Source organism: Quercus suber, unplaced genomic scaffold (genome assembly GCF_002906115.3).
Source record: "Quercus suber isolate HL8 unplaced genomic scaffold, Cork oak 2.0 scaffold_60, whole genome shotgun sequence".
Taxonomy (NCBI): Eukaryota; Viridiplantae; Streptophyta; class Magnoliopsida; order Fagales; family Fagaceae; genus Quercus; species Quercus suber.
This window is the reverse complement of record NW_027069525.1, coordinates 245,089-266,307: the sequence shown is the minus strand read 5'-3', so window position 1 is coordinate 266,307 and position 21,219 is coordinate 245,089. Positions and strand designations below refer to the sequence as shown.

The following is a 21,219-nucleotide window of genomic DNA, read 5'->3' as shown; positions in this document are numbered from 1 at the left end:
TGGTATTTTATTGTATATATTTCATCCACATCAGCTAGATCCGGCGAGATTTCGCTAGATTTGGAGAGATCAACCAGATTTCTACCATTTTTCAAAAAAAATTCGCTGGAGGTCTGCCGTTTTTCATCTTTTTTTCGATGGATTCTCGCCATTTTCCAAATAATCAACCCCGACCGATCCGCCCGAACTCTGTGGAAGCTCCGACCCGTTCGATCTGATCAACCCTCTGATCAGCGGTGGGTTAAAATTTGGGAGACTCGATCTGGTCGGGTCAGTTCTGGGTTGGGCACAAACCCGACCTGAACCGACCCGTGGACAGGCCTACTTTTAAGTTGAGAAATTATTACACAAAACACATGAGTTGCATATATTTTACTAGTGTTTGGTTGTGTGTTCAAAAAAAAAAAAAAAAAATACTGTGTTCTGTATACATGGAAACTTTATAGTACAACTTGCTTTAAAATTCTGGGCCACATGATGGGGATCTCTTTGAGAAGGAATAAAAGAATGTAATTCTTGTGGGCCATCTGGCATAATTTAGTTTCATTTTCCCCTTGACTTGGTTTGTTTATATTTTTTTTCTTCCTTATTTGGAAACTGTGAGAAACACACATGACAGTGTCATTCAGGTTTCGATGATGGAACGTGACTTCTATCTTGGAAGAATATTAACTGGACGCGTTTCTTCTGGAATCATTCGTGTTGTTGACAGAGTCCATGGACTTCGTAATAAAGATTCTGGAGTTGTGAAAATTGAAGAAGCTAAGGTGTGTATCTATCCTCATCAGACCTGTCCTTTTATGGTTTGTTAACTGGATGACAATGAGGCATATAACTTCAGATTCACTGGTACTTGCCACTATATGGGAACCACAAAACCTTCAATTTTCTTCATTTCTCTGCAGTGGCGGTGAATTTTCAAGGCTCTATAGTATTATTTCATGATGTGCACACACGCGCGCGCACACACACACACATATATAACATTCATGTCTAGAATGTGGATCCCATAGTGAGTATGACCAACTTCAACGGACATCCTGATCTCTATTGTTTTAACTCCCCTCCACTTTCTCATAGTATGCTACACAAATGGCAATAGGGTTGTGAACCTTGTTTCTTCTCCTGAAGTTATTACCTGTTATTTCATTTACTTTAAGTAAAGTTTATAATATGTGCAAACGATTCAAAAGAGTAATTGAATTACTTAAGCCAAATTGCCATTTAAATACAATTTATATAAGATATCTGATATCAATTATCGTGTTGATTTGCCAAAGACCTTAAAGTGTTGATTTCAATATAATACTCTATTTTTCAAACAATGTGTCTTGATCACAAGCATTACCGGTATTATATGGGTTGACTTTGTAGGTTTTGTCTTGTAGGTGGTGAAATTAATGAAAAAGAAGGGTACGGCCATAGTTCCAATTGATAGTGCTGGAGCAGGTGATATAATATCAATGGCCGGTTTGGCAAGTCCATCAATAGGCCATACAGTGGCAAATGTGGAGGTAAATGAATGCAATTTTTATTGTTCCACAGAGTCATTTATGTTCTGTTTTTGCTTCTTTTCTCCCATGATAAAGCATGAAGAAGCCCCAACCTCGAATTTTGAGGTCATTGACGGTTTTTGTTATTCCATTTTGGCACCATGTTCTTTGAATTGGCCAGTATGTGTTATCTTAGCACATAAGTTGATGTGGTATTTCAAATTAAATGAAAAAAGAAACTGACACTGTTATGAAAATATTATTTTCCTTATATCGTGGGCCCAGACATGAGTATTGTGTTTATACAAGGACATGAGGTGTTGGACATGACCACTCTTGGATATTAGGTGCTACAGAATGTGACATTGTAGGAAAATAATCATTCTAACCAAAATAACTTCTATAGTTCTGCCCAAACCAGAGTTCATTCTATTCATTCAGATCAATCCAATCAATTTTGGGATAAATGAAGGTAATTTTGTCATTTAACACGTGGCTTATAGTTATAATAGGAGAGAAAAAATAAGGACAAGGAGGAAAGCTGAAAATTGGGAGATAGAGGAGAGAAAATGGAGAAAGGAGAGAAAACTAAAGATAAAATTAGGGATTTCACTATTATTTGTTCCTTAATTTTAATTCAAATTGAAAGATTATTAGTTACTATCAACCTTTCAAAGGACAAATGGATAAAACTGACCATGGTTCTAGTATAGTGGCATTAATGGAGGAAAAAAAGTTTGATAGTGGGTTGGCTTTCTAAAATAATGTAATTTAGATCAGAGGTCTAAGTCTAAGGCACTCAAGAATTTCTTTCTGGAGTCACAAAGAATTACTCTGTTTGAGGATCTTTTTGAAAATCTAAAGATTTCTAAATATTTTCCATGTTTTTGTGCTCCCCATGTTCATCTTGCAATTTTTGCATTTAGGGTTAGTACCTTGTTCACACACACAAATACACATGCTAGGATTTGTATGGACATATGGGCATTAATTTGGCTATGGAACCTGTATTTTTGGGTAATGATGTTGTCATCTTCAACGTCATTTTTAATGGTATATATATATATATATATTCAAGTTGTAGATGATAGTCTACATTATAGTGTGTTATTTGCATTTTTCAGTTATAATCATTTCAGTGTTATATTTATTGATAATCCAAATAAATAATATGGATGTTTTTTGAACTTATGATTTTATTTGCCAAGGTTATGACGGCATTGCCCACTGTTGAGTTGGATCCCCCGACCATTTCTATGACTTTTGGAGTCAATGACTCTCCATTGGCTGGTCGTGATGGTACCCATGTGACTCATCATTTTTTCCTTTCTTGTTTCTATCAATTGCAATATGTGTTGTTATTTGCTCTATTTGCTACCATTTATGTCTCAGTAATGCATTCTGTTGATTTTTTGTTACCGTGTTCTTAATTTTCTGGGAAGATTTTCCTTATGCTAAGAGGAAAAGAGAGAAGTCCAAATCCTTTGTTCTGTAGACAATGCATGAACAAATATGATACTAAATTGGAAAATTTACAAAAGAAAAGAAAAAATGGATTTATACATGACAATGACATGGCGATTTGTGCTTGTGCATATGACAATGACATGGTGATTTGTGTTTGAGTTTGTGTGCGTACCCTCTCATTGTTCTGTACCTTTTCTCATTTGAAAAGAGAATGTTTTATTTTAGTTTGACCTATGGGGGAGTATACCTGCCAGTGCTTAAACAATACAATTAATTTTTATTTTTTATTTTTCTTCTATAAGAATTATTCTTCTCTTATTTCTAATATTTTCACCATTGGTAGCCTTGCTGTACCATCTTTCTCTTTGTAAAGCAATGTGATCAATGTTGATTAAATTTGAGCTTATGGTAGGACCTTGGTGTACCATCTTTGCATTTCGTGGTATTTCCAATGGAGATGTTTAGGGTTCAAATTCCACGTCCCCTCCCTCTTTCACTTAAAATGAATAAAAAGAAAAGATCTGAGATTAATCAAAGCTAAAAAAGATTTCTACCACCTCTAGATCATACTTTTGGCATTATGGGAACTGTATGTGAGGGGAGCTTCCTAAACTGTATTCAGCCTTTTGGACCATGTTTGTTTTCACTTTCTACTTGATGTATTAATTATTCTTATGCTTTCTTTGTTTTTGATTTGCTTCTGATGTCACACCTGAGATTCTGACCACAATAACTTTCCAAAAAAAAAAAAAAGACATTCTGACTGCAATAAGCATTAATTTGTATTCTGCTGAACAGTTGCCAAATTTTACACAACCTGGCCATTACCACATGGAACTATTTTTATGCCATCCGAAAGTGAAGCGTTGCAATTTCTTTGTAAAGAATCCCATAACAGCTTCCCATGTGCAAATACATTAAAGAATTTGCAATTTGCTATATGCTAAACAAAACATAACCAGGCCTTTATACAAACTGAAGCGTTGATAATGCAATCTTTCTTTTCCTATCTAAAGCCTCTCAAGGTACTGTTTTCATAATATGTGATGTGGCTACATTTTAAATTAGTTGTACTTGATCCTATTCTTGTGAGGCTTCAGATCTTGCATTGTTTTCTGTCTGATTTCACTTTGGGTCGCCCCTTAATTTTTCCGTGCAGTACTCACCTTGAATTGAATGCTTTCTTCCTCAACATGAACATTTTAAGATATTTGTATGTTTTCTTGTGTGCTCTATAATATTGTTCTAAATGAGGTGATGTGCTACTGCTGATGTATTTATAGTTGACTGGAGGGAGAATTGGCGATCGGCTAATGGCTGAAGCAGAAACAAATCTTGCCATAAATGTTCTTCCAGGCTTATCAGAGTCATATGAAGTTCAGGGGAGGGGAGAACTTCAACTGGGTTTGTTCCTATCTTTCTGTATAATTTCTAAAGATTGAACCCCCCCCCCCCCCCCCAAACCAAAAAAAAAAAAAAAAAGACATTCTGACTGCAATAAGCAATAATTTGTATTCTGCTGAACAGTTGCCAAATTTTTTTCCTATCTAAAGCCTCTCAAGGTACTGTTTTCATAATATGTGATGTGGCTACATTTTACATTAGTTGTACTTGATCCTATTCTTGTGAGGCTTCAGATCTTGCATTATTTTCTGTCTGATTTCACTTTGGGTCGCCCTAAGGAATTTCTCAGTGCAGTACTCACCTTGAATTGAATGCTTTCTTCCTCAACATGAACATTTTAAGATATTTGTATGTTTTCTTGTGTGCTGTATAATATTGTTCTAAATGAGGTGATGTGCTACTGCTGATGTATTTGTAGTTGACTGGAGGGAGGATTGGTGATCGGCTAATGGCTGAAGCAGAAACAAATCTTGCCATAAATGTTCTTCCAGGCTTATCAGAGTCATATGAAGTTCAGGGGAGGGGAGAACTTCAACTGGGTTTGTTCCTATCTTTCTGTATAATTTCTAAAGATTGAACAAAGAAAGAGACTTTTTTTTTTTTGGCCCACAAGAGTTTTTTTGATCTTGCATCTCTTCTTTTGGTTGTTCTTACATTTGAGTATATGTTGAATTTAGTTTCCTTTCTGGGTGAAACAGGTATCTTAATCGAGAATATGAGGCGTGAAGGATTTGAACTGTCTGTCTCACCGCCAAAGGTCATGTAAGTTTTCAATATGCTGGAGACCTCGATGTTCTAGAACCATAAATGTGAAAGTTGATCACAGAAACATATTGATTACAAACATGTAGACATTCAATCAAACTTAGTAAGTGTGAGTTAATGTGTTCACTGCTGCCGGTCAATGTATAAATTGAGGGAACCGGGGGTGTGTTTTGTGGGGGGGTGGGGGGTGTGGGCATGACAAGTTTAAGAGTTGGAAGGTTGATTTTATTACATCGATTAAAACTCTCTTTTTTTCTTTGTAGTTTTTCCCAGTTTTTGATATCATAAGGTGCCTAGATTTGTTCATATATTTACATAATCTTCCTTACCAATAAGCTTCTTATTCTCAAATTCTCAATGTTCCTGTACTGTACCAGGTATAAAGCTGAAAAGGGTCAAAAGCTGGAGCCAATTGAAGAAGTCACTATTGAGGTAAAAATCTCTCAATTTGCAGCAGTTTTCTCTTAAGAATAGAGTTCTTTAACATTTAAAATGTGATTTATAGGTAAATGATGAGCATGTGGGGTTAATAATGGAAGCCCTATCTCATAGGCGAGCTGAGGTTATTGACATGGGTCCTGTCCCGGGAAATTTTGGCAGGACTAGGTTGTCTTTAACCTGTCCTTCCAGGTTAGTGCCTAGTTATACCTTCAGCGTGCACACATATCTAAAAAAAAAATAGATATGTTTTTAAAATATTTGTAATGTGTTGCGGGAATATATTACAAGTTTCGTGATATATATATGTATATATTACAAGTGTCATGTCCAATACAAATGGGGACATATAAATGACCAAAGAAACCCAGAGAGCATTAAAGCTAACTGGACAGTATTCTTTTTCTTTATTGCAACCCCCTCCCATCTTAGGGTTTGGAGCGATGAATAAAAAACACCCTGCTAATAATCCAATCTTTTTGTTTCTAAGTAAAAGGTTGTTTCTTCATGATATATTTTATAGAGATTTTTTTTCGTAGTCTTGAAAGGAAATAAATAATTTCTTTTTTGTGTTCTTCAGGGGTCTTGTTGGTTACAGAAGTGTGTTTAGCAGCGATACACGTGGAACTGGATTCATGCACCGTGCTTTCTTGAGTATGCATGTTCTGCTAAAGATATTTTTGCATGTTCTTTTGAACATGTTTATGTCCATCTCCTTTTTCATTTTCGTCCATCACCTTTTAGGTCTTCCTCATAACTTGGTATCATATCATTGGGTCATCAACATGGGTGCCAAATTTTCTTTCAACTGACCTTGGCTAACCCAGATTAAGAAACACCAAGTTGAGATACATGTGCGCGGGGTCTTACACGCAGCAATTCCATATTAGATTTCAAAGAATCACTTAAATTTTTAGCACAATTCTTTGCAATTCTTTTAGTTTACTTTTGTCTTCATCCTCGTGAACATAAAGTAACTTAGTCTCTTTATAATATATCGTTACTAATAAAAAAATAGAGATACATAAGGCAGAAATTTTCCATAAATCTAATATGAGAAATTGGATTTGTAATTTATTGAGTTCTGAGTCAGATTGGTTTTGTAAGTAGATATGTGATTGTGGCTCTGGTGTGGTACCTGCTCATTACCAATCTGTCCCAATATTCTGTTTTCTTCTGTTTAGAACTGATTTGATCCAAGATGTAAAGAATAGGGTGATCCCCCCCCCCCCCCCCCCGCTCTCTTCTCCCCTCCACTACCCTTTTGTTACTGTCATAAGTAATTTCCTGACCTTGAATACTTGTGAGATTTATTAAGTTCCTTGTCTTCATGGTTTATTTTAAATATTTTGATCTTCTCACTTTTTAGCTGTTTAGTGTTGTATCCTTTCTAGGAATCTTCTTCATTCCTACCACTATCTATTTTTGCAGCCTACGAAAAATATCGTGGTCCTCTTGGAAATGTTCGGAAAGGAGTATTGGTATGTTTATCTATTGCCTTTCTGTTATGTGATGGCTTGACTTGATTTAGCTTTTCTTTTTAATTACCATAGCAAAAGAATGAGAGGGTATGAATGGCTGACTGGAAGATGTTCAGATTTCCATTGGCATTTGCATTACTGCTGCAATGTATCTTTTCTGTTGCATCATGGATCTTTGGTGTTCGAATTTAAAGAACTTGCTCTTTTTCTCCCCCCTCCTCCCCCCCCCCCCCTTTTAACTTTTTGCGTATTAGGAACGTTAGAGCATTATATGCATAGATACATACATACATTTGTATATGTGTATGCCTTCTTGGATGTAATCTTTAATCATATTGGTGACAGTATGATCTTTTGACCATGATATACAGTTTAAAACATAAAATATATTGAAAGGGAGTTCTAAATCCCTTTGTGCCTAAACTCAAGCTACACCTTGCTGTATAACTAAATTTATGATTGGGTCAATTTATGATTGTGGGGGGATATTTATTTTGTTGTATTATGGCGTGGCTGATTGAAGTAGATCTTGAAGCTGATTGTGCTCAGATTTCTATCATTTTTTCAGTCATGAACCTGATTGTATTTTGTGCTCTACATTGTACAGGTATCAATGGGCTATGGTACAATTACAGCTCATGCACTGATGAGTTTAGAAGCTCGTGGAACTCTCTTTGTGACTCCTGGGATGGAGGTTGTTAGTTTTGCTAATTTACTTTTGTTTGTCCCTGTGCTTTCTAACTTCCATTAGTTGTTAACTATATGTGACTTATATAGGTCTCCTGCTTTTATATTTTATTATAATCTATAACTACATTAACTTCCTCTGAATAAAATACAGTAAATTTATCTGAATTAAATCAAGCACATTCTTGCCAGTGAACTCTAGCTGAAATGGTGCTTCCCTTGTAGAGCAAGGTGGAGGGTGAGATCATAGATTCAAGACCCACTTGGTGCGTGTGTAACTTATTAATAAAAAAAAATTCATTCACATTCCTGTGGGGGGGTTTAAATAAAATTAAAGTCCTGAATTTCTATAAAATTTTCCATAACATTGCAATATGTGCCTTGATTGACAGTACCATTGCACCTTTTAATTGCTATATGTGGGGTGGTCATGATCATGTATCTGAAATGCTGTTAGTTTTGCTGGTATTGCCATATTTTTTTTACACCAGATACAAGGGGGACTCTTATTTGTCCCACAATGCCCACTTCATGTTTGAGAATGATGAAATAGCAATAGGAAGAGGCAAGGGCAGCATTATTGACTGACTGTTTACATAGCCAAGAAAATTATGACTGTCTGCTTGTTCTGCACTAATTGGCTCATAATGGATGGCCAGGGTTATTGGTCCTCTTGATCCTCTTGCCTTCCTCCAATAGGATGATATGGATGGTATTTGGCAATGACATTTTATTAAAAGAGATTAAACAACTCAAGGAAGTTTGAAATCCACAGCTACCTTAATATGTAAACTGTCTTGCATTAATTCCTGTTCTCTTGTATGAAGCAAAGCTGATTGTTTGACTCTTTGGTGTACAGACATATGATGGCATGATTGTTGGTGAACATTCACGGGATACAGATCTAGATGTAAGGAGGACTTATACCTTTCATTATCTCCATTTGTTAAGCACTAGTGACTTAACTTGCAATGATTGCTATTGTGCAGATCAATCCAAGTAGGGCTAAAGAACTTACTAATGTGCGTGCTGCTAGCAAGGATGAGAATGTGAAGCTATCACCACCTCGTCTAGTACGTATTTATTAGCCATCGTGTTATGTGTTTCTATTTCCTCCAGTGGTTTGTGTGCTAATATGCCTAGAAATAAGTGTGATTCACTAGTAGATTGAACCCATTTAGGGCCTTTCGGTCTTCATTTATGCCAAAATAATTGACTGGATATTCTTTTGATAAGATAAGAAAAAAAACATTAACTGGATATTTTTGATCATCCTTCATGAAAACTCTCATACAACATGAAGTGTGACTGTTTTGTATAATTTTTGGCAACCGTGTTGAATTAGTGAAGCTACCTTGTTATGAAGTTTTTAAGTTGATGTTGAAAGCAGTAAGAGACTTTTTATGGTCATGAGTGAAAAGCTTCCCCACCTTCACATTTGACATGTACGCAGTTGCTAACCTGAATGTATTTGGGTGCAGATGACTCTTGAAGAAGCCATTGGCTATGTAGCTTCTGATGAGCTTATTGAGGTAAGTAGCAATTGAATTATTTTATTTCTCTTTTTTCAATTAATAATCGAAACTACTTCAGTTCTCCTGTATCCGTTTTATACAAGAAATTAATTTTATTTCAGGCCTTTCCATTTCTTCATATATTTTTGTTGTTACTGTTATACCATCGATGTTAGTATCCTAGCTTTATTGCAGACCTCCCTAATTCTTTTTCAAATTTTACAACAAAAAATGTGTACCCTTGAAATGAGCCACGACTCAAATAACATAAGAAGTCTTGGGTTCACTGTAGGGAAAGGGTGTACGTTTTTGAGTTCTGGTGAATTTTGTTGCTGATAGTGGCTTTTTAATTTGTTTGGTCTTGTTATTCCTGGATTTTAATTTATTTTTTTGGGGACCAAATTACTGGCTATGATGCTTTTCTGATATCATCTTATGTTTTATGTGAAGGTAACACCAAAGGCCATTCGGTTAAGGAAGAAATACCTGGATGTTAGCAAGCGCAAAACCATGAGTAAAAGGCCAAAGGAGTGAAGCATTTTTTCTTGATACAGTTTTGTAACCTTATTATTATTGATTGTACCATGAGCTAGCTGGCATCTCCTTCCCCCCCCCACCCCCAAAACATAAGAATGAGGTGAAGGGTGCAATTGTGACCGGATTTAATCGATGCACGTGTAACTTACCAAACAATAAGAAGGAAAAAGAAAAATAAAAGAAAGGAAAAGTAGGGTAGTTTTTGTACTCAATTCTTTTTGTTTGCCTCAGATTAGGTGATATGGAACATTGAAATCATATTTCATAAATGATGAGCGAGAGTTGATGTATTTATAAGAATCAATCATGGTAGTGAGATAGTTGCTCATTTTTTGTCATATAATAGCACACATCTTTGTTCGGAGGTATATTACTATTTTTTAGTTACAGGACAACCCTCTCTATCTGTGCATCTTTGCTGCAATCCATTAATGTGCTCTAGTTCAACCGACACTTTCTCCTCCATGAGTAATTTGTTGGTAAGGTTGTGGGTTCAAGACCTGCAGGTTACATTTGTAACTTTCCAATTAAAAAAAAAAAAAGAAAACCTTTGCTGCATTTCTTACCATAACCTTTAGTGTTGTAGTTTTTGTTTGTTTTCTAAAGATAATTTGATTTTGCCCATACATATTTACTGATTTTAATGTAAAGAAAAAGAAAAAAGAAAAAAAGATTAGTGCTATATTGCTAGCAACATTGACGTTAGTATGAAGTGAATTTGCTGTTTCATTTTAGGACTTGGAAAACTGTAGGATAAAAATTGTCGGCACCTGGAACCTTTAGCAGTGAAATAGCATTCATGTATCGTATAATCGTACCGGATATTGTGGTTGTAGAACCAAGGTTATATGATATAGCTTAAGAAACTGCTGCAAGAATTTCTTAGATATCCTAGAGATTGTGATTGGATGAAATAATTTATATTTGAATACTCTAAAATGATGTGACTTAAACTTCATAATTCTAAAATATTCATTAATTTCATTCTTTAGGCATCTCATTTATTTAAGCTAATAAAAATTGCAGTAACATTTTATTTAAAAAAAAAAAACTAACAATTTATGTACTTTGACAGAGTGTGTGTATATATATATACCAAAAAAAAAAAAAAATCATTCATAAGAAAATCCAAAAACAAAATGTAAATCAAGGCAATTGGAGAAAAAGAAACTAACAAAGAGCCATTTTCTCTAGACTTACTACGGGATTCGTCGGGGTGAAAATGGAAAGTGAAATATAGGGAAATGAGAAGGAAGAAAAAAAATGTGATTTTTTATTATTTGATTGGAGTAAAAATAAGAGGAAAGAAAATGATGTTGATAAATCCTGAAAAAACAGTAGGCTGAAAATCTCGGGCGTTAGTGATCTTGAAGCCAAATCCTGAAAAAAAAAAACAGTAGAATTAAAGGAGACCGGTGGAGGCCGGCCAAGAATCTTTCGATGGTAAAGTCAATCCTTATTACAAGCCAAAAGAAAGTATTTTTAAAGTTCTTTGTTTTTTTTTGTAAAAAAATGTTTCTCATACCTTACTTCTTCATTTAGGAATGCTTATATAGTATTCATGGAACGGTTACTCATTTGACAACCATTCCTGTTATTGAGAAATTTAGAAAATTATAAAATAATTTCCATAACTATCATGGAAGTTATCTCATTGAGACTTGTGCTCTATGACAATTAATGGAGGGTTTGGTTCGTAACGACGCAACCCATCCTTTACGTTTGGAAGAACTTAAGTCATCAAAAGCTTAAGGTCCAGTAACCTTGTCCGTCCATTACTAAGGACGGACGAGGCTTTAGGGACGAGCATAGGAGGGACGAGTATAAGAGGCATGAGCGTAAGAACCCCTCATCCCATTCTTTACATTTTGTCATGGATGGCCCATATGGACGAGATAAAACTTAGCGCATTTTCTTTACACTATCAGTTGCCCCCTTATCCATGGGTCGTCCAAGGAAATATAGTAACATCATTCCTTGGTTGGACGAGCTCATCTTCATAATCAGATGTGCCACGTGTCATAATTTCATTAGTGGCTAGTCACATCGATTAATTTTTTTGAGCGTTCGCCACGTGGCATCTTTTGGTGGCTGTGTTGTTTTCGATGTTTAAGTCCACGCCCTATAAATAGTGGAATCCCTCTGATACCCTTTGCATTTTTGAAATTTTCTTCCCTGACATTCCTTGTCTAGAAGTTTCCGCGTCTTTAGTCTTCTTCCGTCTAGAGCCAAGTATTCTCTTGCTTCTTGTCTTTAGGTTTTCCTTATAAGTATTTATTAGAATGTCTGAAAATATCATTTCCTCGTCTAGCAATAGCTTAGATCATGCCATAGATGAGTATCATGACACCACTAGTTATAGTGGATCTAGCAGCAGTACTGATAGTAGCAGGGGGAATACCATGGACGAGGAACATGTTTCCAGCATCCCTGGATTTCCTATAGACGTTGTTCAGGAACGACTTAGAGAGAGGGCAACCTCTGGGGTTCAGGCTGGCACCTCGACGAGTGTTCTTTCGTCCAGTCCTTTGGACGAGGAAGAAACTGTTTATAGTTGTGTAGTTGGTGTCAATTTAAAAACCTACGAACAAAGATTTAATAATCTCAGGAAGTGGTACCAAATTATAGACGAGCTTAACCCCAGGTTGGCCATTCATGGAGAGTGGTGCTGCAATCCTCATTTTGGGATTGGCGTCTATGAAGCCTATTTTTTAGGTGGGTTAAGATTACTGTTAAATGCTTTTGCCAGGGAGTTGCTTACCAGATTAGGTTTAGCAATGTGTCAATTCAACCCTAATGCATGGAGATTGATTATCTCCATGCAAATTTTATGGAGGGAAGTATTTGGAGAAGATCGTCCTATCACTGTGGACGAGTTCCTCTTCTGCTATAAATCCTCGGAAATTAGTCAATCTTTAGGTTTTTATCAATTTACAGCTAGGGGTGCAAATTGTAGGCTAATAAAGTCTCTGGCCTCGTTTGACAGAAACTGGAAGACGAAGTTTATCTTCGTCTCTACTTTTTGGGCTGGAAATCCTATGGACGTGGGTAAGGATCCTTTTGGCCCCTATACTAGGGACTTACAAAACCTTCGTCCTGAAGGTATGCCCTTATCCTTTCTTTTTTCTCTCTCTTTTTTTTTTTTTTTTAATTTTATTATTATTTTTTTTAATCTTTTTGTTGATTGTTTTACAAAAAAAAAGCACTAACAATTTATGTACTTTGACAGAGTGTATATATATATATATATATATTTGCCCAAAAAAAAAGTCATTCATAATAAAATCCTAAAACAAAATGTAAATGAAGGCAATTGGAGAAAAAGAAACTAACAAAGAACCCTTTTTCTCTAGACTTACTATAGGATTCGTTGGAGTGAAAAATAAATAAATGAGAAAAAAGAGAAAAATGTGATTTTTTATTATTTGATTGAAGTAAAAATAAGAGGAAAGAAAATGATGTGAATCAAGTTTTTCACTTTGAGTCCTCCGTTTATTTTCCTGCTTTCAAATTGGATAAAAACAATGGCATAGTAAAAAAATTACTTTCGCCTTTTTACTTTCACTTTAATAATAAGGGCCACTTTTCTATCCAATTCGAAAGGAAAATAAGTCCAAATATATTTTTTTAATGCTTTTTTATACTCAAATACAAAAAGAAATAAATGATTTTAAAGAATATATAAAAAAAGTTGATAAATAAATGAATATAAAAAAGGTTGGTTTACCTTTTATTTATTTTCACTACACTATTACTTTACGTCATTAGACCAATCCTGGAGGAGATCATAATAAATTTAAATTGGGTTTAAGTGTCTGAACGGTACAATCGCAGCGTCCATTCTCAACATCTCTCCTTTTCTCTCTCTCTCTCTCTGTTGGTGTCAGTGTGTGTTCGAAATGGAATCAGCATCAGCAACAGCAGCAACAGCATTAGAAGGAGGTGGAGGTGGAGGTGGAGGAGGTAATACGCTATCAGAAATATACCAGAATGCGAAGAAGCTACAATTGAGAAGTCGAGACGCGCTGGAGCGAGTGGAGCGTGTGGAGTACTCGAGCGGTGGCAATTTGGAGTCACAAACCCCAGAACTGTCTGCATCCATCAAAACAGACCTCACCCAAATCCAATCCCTCTGCGTCCAGATGGACCGCCTCTGCCGCTCTCTCCCCTCCAAGTCCCACCGCGATCTCTGGAAACGGTACTGTACTCTCTTCTCTCCTTCGCTTCCCTTTCATACTTATTACTTAGGGTTTCAATTTATTAGCCATGCATATTGGTAGATTTTCAAATTTCATGAATTATCATTTTCAAACATTTGAATATTTATTTTTATTAACGCGAGTGCACAACCCTGCTGATGGTTGTTTTTCTAATAAATATTATTACTTATCAAAAGTAATTTACGTTTTTATTATCTTGCCATCTTTGCATTACCAGCATTGTATCTGAAATTTTTATGAATCTTTACAGTATATCATTAACTGTTTGGTGCAGTTTGATTATATGATCTGCAGTTGTGTAGATTTGTACTGTATATTTCAACCAATGCAGTGTTGATGCGATTTGATGATCTTTTATCTTGACTGGATGCAATGCAATTCTTTTTGTATTATGCAGAAAAGTGGAACAAGTAACAGAAGAGGCTGAATCTTTGAAACAAAGTTTGGATAAGTATTTCTTAAGGAATCAGAAAAGAACGATGGAAGCCAAAGAGAGGGCAGAATTGCTTGGAAGAGCTGTATGTAATATTTTTTTTTTGGTTGACGCAGCAAACCAGCAGAGAAAACTCTTTTTATTTGGAATCTAAATTTTTTTTTATATTAGTATCTTATGGAAATATTTTATGTTATAGAATGGAGAGTCTCATATTTTGAGAATATTTGATGAGGAAGCGCAAGCCAGGCAGTCAGTTCGTAGTTCTGCTAGGATGTTGGAAGAAGCAAGTTTAACAGGAGAGGCCATCCTGTCTGCAATGTCAGGTTCAAGGAACGTCTTAAGGTATTTGCAATTAAGCCCCTACATATCTATGTGTTCACCATTCTGAATCACAGATACATGTGTACATATAGTTTAAATGATAAAATATGGACTGCAACCAAATAAAAAATGAAAGATGGGAGTAATGGGACTGTGATATTGCAATATAAGCAAAACATTGTCCTATTGCATAATAACTTTTTCCCTTGAATTCCATTAAAATTTATCATGATTCTGTAGTGACTTGTTTGACATGCTAGGTTATTAGCTAGGAATATGCTTCTGTGTTCACTTATCTATGGTCCGATGGTAATTGACCTGGTTGCAGCTTTATGATTTGGTAGTGCTAGTGGTTTTAATTTTTTTTTTTCTTGAGTTAATAGATTTAAATTCTTATGTAAATTTCTCTTACATTCATCAATAGATTTGATGGCGTTCGTGTTGAAAATATACCCCACCCCCCCACCCCCAAAAAAAAAAAAAAAAAAATACCACCAAATGGGAAGTGCAAAGAAAGCTTTATCTTAATCTAGTCTTGTTGAATTTTGGAAGTCAATTGTATTTTTATTGGTCACTTAGATTTTATTTTAGGTCTTATTAGTTAATTAGGCTATTACTGTTTCATTTAATTTCCTGGTATTGAAGTTATTTTTATAATTCAATAATTTGGATTTCCTAAGTTAACTAGAATTTGGGTCAAGTCATAGTCTATATAAGCATATTACTGTACTCCTAGGGAGACAGTTTACAGTTTGATTAATAAAACTTCTCTTGGAGCTTCAACCCAAAACCTAAGTCGGTCATTGAGCCCAAGCCGCCTCCAAGAGCCTAGATTGCAACCCAATATTTTTTATATTAAAACACACGCACACACCAATGACTAAGACTCAAATAATCACCCTCTAGCCGCCGCAACCCAACTGCCACAAACTTGACCATCAATCCACACCCAAGTCGAAACCCTTTCAAACCAAACACCTTACAATTCATTCCACTAAACAGAAAAAGGACCAATCTCTAAAGACCCCAAATCGATGAACTTAGGCCTTCCTCACATTGGCGCCCTGCTTGTCTAATTCTCAGTGTATCACAGTGGCTCCAAATGTTGTCCATGAGCCCCCTCCACATATTGCTGATTCTTACCCTAGATCTTGGCACACTGGTAGTCATTATTTTTGGACATTGTGAACTTCTCACAAGTTTTTGCACTCAAGGCTATATACACCACTCAGGTATTAAGAACCTAACCCTACAAGTTGCAAGCCCGGACCCTAACCCAGAGCCCAACCTACTTGCTGGACCCAGGTCTGCAAGCAGTTGAACCGGTGAGCCATAGCTATTATCCTAGCCCTATGAGGGCACTAGTGAGCATTGAGCCGGGGCTGTGGGGTTTTTTCCAAAGTGCTTTTCATTGCAGGACTTGAACTTGGAACCTCCACCTCCCAAACTACATTGGAGCAAGAATGATGGCCGCTAGACCACCACCCTTTGTGGTGGTTACATCCTTTATTTTTATTTTTCTTCATCCTGCATCTCAAATTCCTCCCCCACAACCCTTCTTCTCTCTTCAAAATAGAAGCTTACAAAATTGGCATGCTTTATTATTGTGTGTATGTGGCATTTTTGGTCCCATTGAACTTCTCTTGGATAAAGCCATAAATGATTGAGATTTTGAATATTAATTGGGTATTGTTAGATATGCTGCATGAGAATTTGGAATTCTTATATATATATATATATATATACACATAAATAAGTTCACGTTACACTTGGTGTAACTTTACAATAATTACACATTTTTTGGACTATTAATTACTATTAGATCTAAGGGTCAAAAAACACACTTGGTAATAGCATTATTGCTCTCTAGAAATTAGCCAATTAAGCATTAATTCTTCTTAATAAATTAAATAATAAAAAAAAAAAAAAAACAGCATTAACGTTCACTCTTCTCCTCCTCATCATCTTCTTCCTCTCTCACATCTTTCTTTTTGATTTCTTTATGGTACTGTCCTGAGGTACTGGAAAATTTTAGAAATACATGGCCAAAGTCACTATTGTTTTAGAGAATGATTGTTGAGGCTGAGTATTTCTAAGGATTAAAAACATAGACAAAGTCAATTAAAAAAAATTAGTGCTCTAACAACATTATGTTTCAGCCATGTCATCATCTCCCACCATGGTCTTTTGAAAGATCTTAAAAAATATGGGCTCTCTTTCATCAATATATGCAAAGCATCAAGGTTTATGTCAAAATAGGCTAGTACTTTTGTGGCATTATTTGTCTTTGGATAATCAACACTCAACAGCAACATTCCAAGGACCACCATGGTTAATGTCCTCCATGATAATATGATATGGCCCCACAGTCTTCTCCAATGCTCAACACACCCCAAAATAACAATTCAATTGCTAACCTCTACAACGAAAGTCACGGAAAACCTAAGTTGCTAAATATACAACCAACATCTATCTTGCTCCCTCATGATTTGTTTCAATGAGAACAAGAAGGTGATGTGAGATAGGAAGATAGGAAGAAGATGATGACAAGGAGAGGAGTGAAAGTTAACGTTGTGTTTTTCATTTTTTTTTTTCCCCCTTTATTAAGAAGAGTTAATGCTTAATTGGCTAATTTCTAGAGGGCAATAAGAACATTATTATGAGTGTTTTTTGACCCTTAGATCTAATAGTAATCAACGGTCTAAAAAAAGTGTATCGTTTGTGAAGTTACACATGATGTAACTCTAAGCAATATTACACCACCCAATAACTTGTTATAGAATTCATATTTGAGAATCCCACTATTGAATTACATATTCAATATGATCTTAATATTCATGCCAATTTTCGTGTTATTTGGATAGCATTTACCATTCGATCCATAAACTTGTTTTTTATGCATTATTTTAAACTACAAAAACTTAAATTTAAACAATAAATTAATGACATGACTATTAATTTTTTATCATTTAGAAATTTTGCAAGCATGAAGATTATACGAAGATAATATAATTTAACGATAGATTTGTCAAAATTTGCATCTAATTAAAAAATATTGGATAATGTAATATTACTTAAAGTTATACTAGGCTGAACTTGAACTCAATGTATATATATATAAGGAATTTGGATATCTTAATTATTATGCATGATTCAGTTTTTAGTAGTATGGTCTTTAATCCTTTGGACTGAGGTAGAATACCTAAAAGAAAACAATGGTCTAAATTGTTGGGATAGCTCATGTCTTTCAATAAATAATGGTTTGTAATGCATTGACATGAGGTTGCGCCTGAGTCCTGATGCAATTGAGTACTGCTGATATGCTTTTTCCTTCGTTCAGAATGCACATCGGAAAGCACTGGATGTCCTTAATACAGTGGGGCTCTCAAATTCTGTATTGAGGCTGATTGAGAGGCGGCACCGTGTTGATAATTGGATCAAATATGCAGGCATGATTTTGACGCTCGCCATTGTGTTCATCATTTGGAGGTGGACACGATGATCTACTCTTTTGGCTGGTATAGTTATGTGAGTTGTATTCCCTCTAGATGCCTTTTAATTTTTTGTTTTTACTTTCTTTCCCCTTCGGAGTGGAAGAGGTTGTACAAAGGCCAATTATGAGAACACACTTATATAAAATTGATTTACAAATGCGTCAATGCTCTCTTCAGAGCCTCCACGGAATACACAAACCGTTATTCATTTTCAGACCGATTTTGAGTAATTCAGTTTCCTGAGGTAATAATGCATAGTGGATTAATTGCACAAGAAGAGGGTAAGTTCAAAAAGAAGTTTGGAAACTCAAGGGGTTGGCTAAGTTGTTCTTAAGGCCTTGTAAGATTCCTAAGATCTTAAGTTCGAAACCTCTTGCTAGTATTTTGAGACTACCTTTCATGGATTTCTCCATGTAATAACTTAGTGCATGTAAGACGGAGGGCTGTGTAAACCCGAGAGAATAGTTTGATACTCAAAAAGGTTTGAATACTCTTGTTTGTCCAAAAAAAAAAAGTTTGGAGCTATGGATCCTTGAACTCTATAAACTATAAAGCACTAATATAGTTAGTTTGAAGCCATGGATCCTTGAACTCTCTAAAGCACTCTTCCTCTTCATTGCTGTCGCTTCAAATTTTGGATACTCGAAAAAACAAAATTTAGCTACAAAATTAATTGTAGTTTAAGATTATAACTTCCTTTAAAAAAAAAAAATTAAATTACCAACACTTTTCAATTTAGGTTATAAGTTGTGAACTGCGTGGGTTTTTAGAAATTTGATTGTTCTATCAACAAAGAAAGAGAAAAAATAAATGCATTTCAACCTTAATGTGGGACTCACCTTTGGCTTTTACTTGGGAGTTTAAATTCTATGATATTTCTATTCTTTTTTTAAGATGAAGTTATTGAGCACAACTTATTAGATATGAGTTGTTGGATGAAGACTTGGAAAAGAAGGTGGTGTATTATTTGAACATAGTCCTTTGGTAAAGGGCACAGAAATGGAGATGACTTGTCTTGATAGCCTATCTTTAATTTAATTCTCAAATACTTCATCTGTCCTACTTTTTTTGTCCTTTATTCTATTTTGAGATATCCCAAAATATTGTTCTGTTTCTAAAAAAAAAAGTTATTAATTTACTAATATTCCTATTTTACCTATATTAATTTACTAATTCAATTTTTTGATAAATTTTTTTAAGAGTAGTTTTGAAAACTTATACATTTTTAAAAGATAGACAAGACAATAAATGATATTCCTTTAAAAAGTTTGATTTTTCAAATAAAATAAAAAAGTAGGACGAAAGGAGCATAAGAAATCAAAATTAATGCTTTTTAAAGATCATTTACTCAAATCTCAAGTACGTTCCTTCTTCTTTCTTCAGGCCATTTTTTTTTTAATCTTGCTAACGAGTGTTCCTAAGGCAATTGTTAATAAAGCAATTACGAAAATTTTGACATATTTTTATGAGAAAAGTAAAAAACCATCAAAAAAATTAATTAATTTTTTTTTTACACATAAAAAATTTATGCTAAACTAATGTCCTTAGAGCATTCATTAACGTTTCCTTACTTTATATTTAGACAATGATTTGCCTCCACCTCCACCTTTTCTTTTGTTTTGCATGACCAACTTGTTAATCTCCTAAAATTAAGAATCCTATATTTAGACAATGCAATCCACGATTTATGACTATCTTTGTTGGGAGATAGTATATCATATTTCGGGTGTATATGTCATTTCTCTCACAACTGCTGAGTCCCACACAGTTATAAGACCCAACTGTTGTGAGAGAGATGTCATATACACCTGAAACATAATATAATTTTTCCTTTGCTGGTGATATATCTCCATCTTTCATTTTCAATGGGTATAGTTATTAATAATACAGAGACTTCTATTCAAGACAGAACAACATCAATAATTAATAAGATCTCCGTTCATAAAAACTTAAAAGGATTCACACTTCTTTGGTCCTGTAGCGTCCGTTTGGGGATACTTCAATTTCTAATAGCTTTTTTTGAGAAAGGTAATTTCTAATAACTTATTCGCTAAATATAATAAAAAATTTATAATTTTGTTATGTCCATCATATTAATTGTCAGATATATAACAAAAAGTTAGAAGCTAATTTATTTTTTTTTAAAAAAAAAAAAAAAAAAAAAAAAAAAAAAAAAAAAAAAAAAAAAAAAAAACTCTTTAATAAAGGTGCATCTTTTTGTAAGAAATTAAATTTATTTTCCCATTTTTGATATGATAATGACTTCAATTTTCTTTTTTGTTTTCCAAAAAATTCTCTCAATCATAGAATTCTATATCAATAAGCCTAGAGACACACCAAAATTGACAATAAATTTCACAACTATCTGAGGTGGCAAGTTGCTAATAGTGGATAATAAAGTAGTATTAGAAAGGGACCTATATAAAAATCAATAACAACTTACCAATTAAGCAGGTATGAAATTTGTTTTGAAAATGGTTGTGTCTATAGCATTATTCATTTCATATGTTATTTCTTGACATAAGAGAATGACCTAAGGAAGGAGGAACATCGCAGATCATCGATTTAAGAAAAAAAAAATTATACATGGATTTGTGGTCATATACAAATGGGCTAATTAACTTGAGTATTTTAGCTACATATGTAACGTTGAAATTACAATGAGTGTGCAAAACAATGCTCTGATACTTTTTTGAAAAAAGTTTTTACATGAAATATGATTTTATGGCAAGTGTATGTGAGAGGTTGTGTAAAATTAAGTTCAGTGAAATTTTGTCATCAATAGATTTGATAGAATTTCAATCTATAATGTTTGTTCTATGATAATTACTCTTTATCTTTAAGTTAAAACACCAATCAATTTTTGGTGTAAACAATATTTAAATCTCAGATCTTTTATTTAACAATAAGAGACTATACTAATTAAACTAACTGAAACCTACAATTTCAGTAAAAAATTTAG

The 21,219-nt window shown here is 34.5% G+C and overlaps 2 protein-coding genes across 3 annotated transcripts; both read left to right on the top strand.

Moving 5' to 3' along the window:
- Window positions 1–616: 616 nt before the first annotated feature.
- On the top strand, window positions 617–10,129 carry LOC112028938 (uncharacterized). Its single transcript, XM_065772516.1, has 14 exons — window positions 617–767; window positions 1,389–1,514; window positions 2,702–2,800; window positions 4,783–4,903; window positions 5,063–5,126; window positions 5,507–5,561; window positions 5,635–5,759; window positions 6,148–6,221; window positions 6,999–7,048; window positions 7,656–7,742; window positions 8,595–8,645; window positions 8,725–8,808; window positions 9,217–9,267; window positions 9,700–10,129. The coding sequence occupies exons 1-14, from the start codon at window positions 636–638 to the stop codon at window positions 9,781–9,783; spliced, it is 1,203 nt and encodes a 400-aa protein (XP_065628588.1). The 5' UTR covers window positions 617–635; the 3' UTR covers window positions 9,784–10,129.
- A 3,541-nt stretch (window positions 10,130–13,670) lies between these two features.
- LOC112028932 (membrin-11-like) lies at window positions 13,671–18,465 on the top strand. Of its 2 annotated transcripts, XM_065772515.1 has the most exons (5): window positions 13,671–13,984; window positions 14,404–14,524; window positions 14,639–14,776; window positions 16,830–16,838; window positions 18,104–18,465. In XM_065772515.1, exons 1-5 carry the CDS (start codon window positions 13,686–13,688, stop codon window positions 18,263–18,265), a joined length of 729 nt encoding a protein of 242 aa, XP_065628587.1. In that variant the 5' UTR covers window positions 13,671–13,685; the 3' UTR covers window positions 18,266–18,465. The 2 variants fall into 2 exon arrangements, with proteins under 2 accessions (XP_065628587.1, XP_065628586.1); XM_065772514.1 differs by lacking the exon at window positions 16,830–16,838 and having other exon boundaries at window positions 14,639–14,784.
- Window positions 18,466–21,219: the final 2,754 nt, after the last annotated feature.